The sequence below is a fragment of the Hipposideros armiger genome, unplaced genomic scaffold (genome assembly GCF_001890085.2).
Source record: "Hipposideros armiger isolate ML-2016 unplaced genomic scaffold, ASM189008v1 scaffold_24, whole genome shotgun sequence".
Classification (NCBI taxonomy): Eukaryota; Metazoa; Chordata; class Mammalia; order Chiroptera; family Hipposideridae; genus Hipposideros; species Hipposideros armiger.
Genome location: NW_017731374.1, coordinates 3824924 through 3828924, shown reverse-complemented (window position 1 = coordinate 3828924; position 4001 = coordinate 3824924). Strand labels below are relative to the sequence as shown.

Here is a 4001-nt window from a genome sequence, read left to right as displayed (position 1 = left end):
CATATCCATGAAAAATATTTTTTTGGCTTTTTTTATAATCCAACACAATTAACAAATAAATGTATATTACTGTATTTCTTTTTCTGTGATTAAAACAAGAAACTATAGTATTGTTTTGGTCAACACGATTTTTTTAACTTACAAAGTCATTTATAATTTTTAGTATTGCTCTATCAATTCAATCAATTTATAATCAATCAATCAAAAGACAATTAACCTTTTATTTATGGGCTAAGCACTGTGGTAAACATTTCTGCAGTAGAGATTATCTAATTTGACTTCCTACTGTCCTTTTCACTTACTAAAAACAAATAGAGTGGACCTATTAAAAAAAACATAAATCCTTATTTGCTTATATCTTAGTTAATTCACTTTAAAGTAGAAATTTTAGTTTAGTTTGTTTTTGCCATTCAGTGTGTTCAGTTATATTCTCTGTTATGCAAATTGTACTTAACTGTTTTCTCCCTGTTCTGCAGCATATCACTGGCAGGATCTTTGAGAGTGAAGTGAGATATCGGTGTAACCCAGGATATGAGTCAGCTGGAAATCCTGTATTTGTCTGCCAAGCCAATCGCCACTGGCACAGTGAATCCCCTCTGTCATGCATCCCTCTCAACTGTGGAAAACCTCCTCCAATCCAGAATGGCTACATGAAAGGAGAACATTTTGAAGTAGGGTCCAAGGTTCTGTTTTTCTGTAATGAGGGTTATGAGCTTATTGGTGATAATTCTTGGACATGCCAGAAATCTGGCAAATGGAATAAGNTAGGATAAAAGTGCGTGTTAAATATTTACCACAGTTACTGTAGCTCTCTATTCATAAAAGAAATACAATATTACAGGTGTAACTAGAAGCCATTCTCATCACTTCCTCACTCACCTCCCCAAAGTAACAAATGTGCATTTTTGTCTTTATCCCATATGGGTATCCCCGTAAACAAATATTCTCTTGATATACGTTCTAATTTTTGTATATGTTGCTTTGTATTCTATCTTTCTGAAGCTTGATTTTTACTTAACATTATGTTTTTTACATTTATCTCTATTGATGCATATAAATCAACAGCATTCATTTTAGCTGCTGTCTAGTATTTCCTTGTGAGAATGAACTATCTCTGAGTTGCCGATTTCCCTACTGGTAGAGGGTTGATTTATTTTCACTTTATTTGCTGAAGTAAGTTGTCCTTGCACATGTCTCCTGACATATAAGTAAGACTATTTCTTTTCTAGCCAAGACGCCAAGAGCTGGAGTTGTTGGGTCATGGGATATGCATATTTTTAACATTGCTAGATAGTACTTGATATTTATCAATTGTTTCCTTTATAGTTTGTTTTTAGTGTGTGCCAAATTTCAGATGGTTAGGGCCTATTTTCCTCCGCAGCCCTCTGAACGTCCCTTTTGTCCCATGGGGCTGCCTGACACAGGCCACTGCCCTGCACGCTCTGTGAGCTACCCAGGCCTGCTCATTGCATGTGCATACACACGTTCTTGCTTCTGTCTCACCTGTTCTTCTTTCTTATGTTGGTGTTGTGTTTTGGGTGGGCCTTTCCTTGAATGAAGGGGGAAAGGTCCACTCTCAAGTTTAGGATAGAAGAACAGATACTGTAGGAGACTGGAGTAGTAAGACGAACGGCAAGGAAGGAAAGGAGCAAGAAGTGTCCTTTCTGCCTCCTGCCCTAAACGTGGCTTTTCAAATTCAACTTTTATCCAAAAAATTGCACATTTCAGCTGTTTGCCCAGATTAACAAAATTATCACTTCTTTCCCATTTTCCTTTTCATCCTTGTGTGCACGTTCTTCTCAGTAAGAAACTCAGAGGGAAAGAAGGGTCACTGACACCTCAAAATCCTGATAGAATGTCTCCCTTTTTATTCTTCTCCAATACAGACCTTTAAATGCCAATTCCTGAATATGCTAAGATAAAGCTTTGATCATTGTTTTTCATTGAAAACAGTTATTTACTGGTGCAGAAAGTAAAAATACTTTCTGTTGCTCTTATTGAATTGCAGCTCTTTTAATATCTAGTATGCCACTCTCTTAAGCCTCTTTTTAGGTTTTTCTTCTAAAACAAGAAGGGTTAATAANTAATAAAGAATCCTCCTGTCTTGCTAGCGGTTCTTGGAGTCATTCTCCTCCCGTGTGTGAACTGGTCAAGTGTTCAAGCCCCGAAACCATAAAACATGGGAAATATATTCTGAGTGGGCTTACCTACCTTTCTACTGCATCATATTCCTGTGAGAATGGATACAGGTAAAGTCCATAGACACCAGCCTAGCTTCCTACAATACCATTAGTCATTATTTATTCATTAGGTTTCATTTGCATAAGTTTCTAAATGGAAAAGATATTCTGAAATGTGTATGCTTCCTGAGACCTAGCTTAGAGCAAATGTCCAGGGAAATATTCCATCTAACCTTGACTCTGGGAGCTCTAGTTCAATTGCTATCAACATTTAGATATTAACCATGGAAGAAAAAGTGTTGTGAAGCAGAAGACAGTGCCTGCATTTTTCGGTAAACACCTTACCAAGCTTATACTCAGCACTGCATGGGATGTTATATAAAGCATGTCAAGGTAAGGGACTGGGACCTTAATACTGTAGTGTGTGTGTGTGTGTGTGTGTGTGTGTCTGTGTCTGTCTGTCTGCACGCACGTGTGTGTGTGTTCAAACAGAAGGGACAATAGAGAAAGGCTGCGATCAGACACTTGACTTGACCAACAGGATCTGAAGTGAAACAGATCAAGTGCACAGAAAGGGGAGTGAGTAACACAGGCAATCAGAATTGGGTTGGCAAGCGAAGGTGGATAAGCCACAGGATGCGAGGTTAGTGAAATCAAAGGAAGACCAGAGGTCAAAGCCATGAGCAGCACAGTTCAGATCCCAAGCTCATGGCAAGGACAGTGCCCTGTGTCCTCAGTTATTCTGAGTGTCTCAGTTTTCCTGGGTGTCTATCTCCCTTTCCACTGGTTCCTAGCCAGCCTGTTAACCCCTTCCCATCCATGTAACCCACTCACAAGGTCTGGAGTGCCCTATAACACTACCACTGACAACATTTTATTTTGCACCGAGTCGGTATGTTGGTTTAGCTCATTTATGGTTTCAGGGGGCCTGTGGCCTGCTCAGGTTTCCCTTGCTTTTACATAAAGCAATAAAATATGAAGAAACTGTATATTTATGTATTCATATTCTTCAAGTGTCCCCTCGTCTCTTCTAAGTCCTTCCTATTTCAATCTCCATAGAAGTAAATAAATAGCCAATGAAATATTGTAGCTGGTGTCCTTTCCTGTAGCTTACAGGGCCCTTCCATCATTGGATGCTCAGCGTCAGGCAGCTGGGACAGAGCGCCACCTACCTGTCATCTTGTCTTCTGTGGGGAGCCGCCTGCCATCAAAGATGCTGTCATCACCGGGAGTAACTTCACTTTTGGGAACACTGTCACTTATACTTGCAAAGAAGGGTGAGTAACCCAACCCGTGAAGGCAAGGAGCACTGGGAGCTGCCAAGGGTGTGGGTGCTCCCAAACTATGGCGTTGTGCTCCACTGAACACTCGATTGAATTTCCTGACAGCCAATGCCAAAGAGAGCTTTATGCTCCTATTTCCTGACAGCATAAAGGGAGCGTATTGTCATGTGGGAACAATGTTTTCCTGGAATTAGAGTAATTTATCAAATTAGGCCTTGAGTAATGGACATTGGGCAATGCAGGGCAAAGTACCTTTATGGTTTAATTAAAGATGCAAAAGGCACATTCAAAGAGGCATTTGCAAACCCGAAGGCAAGCCTTTAAGTGATAACATAAAGATGACATGTCTGCAAGTATAAAAGATAACCAAATTCGGGTTTTTACTTTTTTAATGATCTCATTTAATTCAGAAATAACATTTGAAAAACTAGGAAGCAGACCACAAACAGCTTTCACGCTCATTGTCTCCTTTGATCCCCACAAAAACCCTGTGAGGTACAGAGAAAGGTACAGAGGTTACTCAGCTGGCGATCTGCTT

The 4001-nt window shown here is 39.8% G+C and overlaps 1 protein-coding gene across 1 annotated transcript in view; it reads left to right on the top strand.

Annotated features, from left to right (window-relative positions):
• SVEP1 (sushi, von Willebrand factor type A, EGF and pentraxin domain containing 1) overlaps nucleotides 1-4001 on the top strand; it is a 177261-nt gene that overhangs the window by 133829 nt on the left and 39431 nt on the right. Inside the window, 3 exon segments of the mRNA XM_019635789.1 lie at nucleotides 415-762; nucleotides 3290-3457; nucleotides 3874-3970. Coding sequence (XP_019491334.1) covers nucleotides 415-762; nucleotides 3290-3457; nucleotides 3874-3970 — 613 coding nt within the window.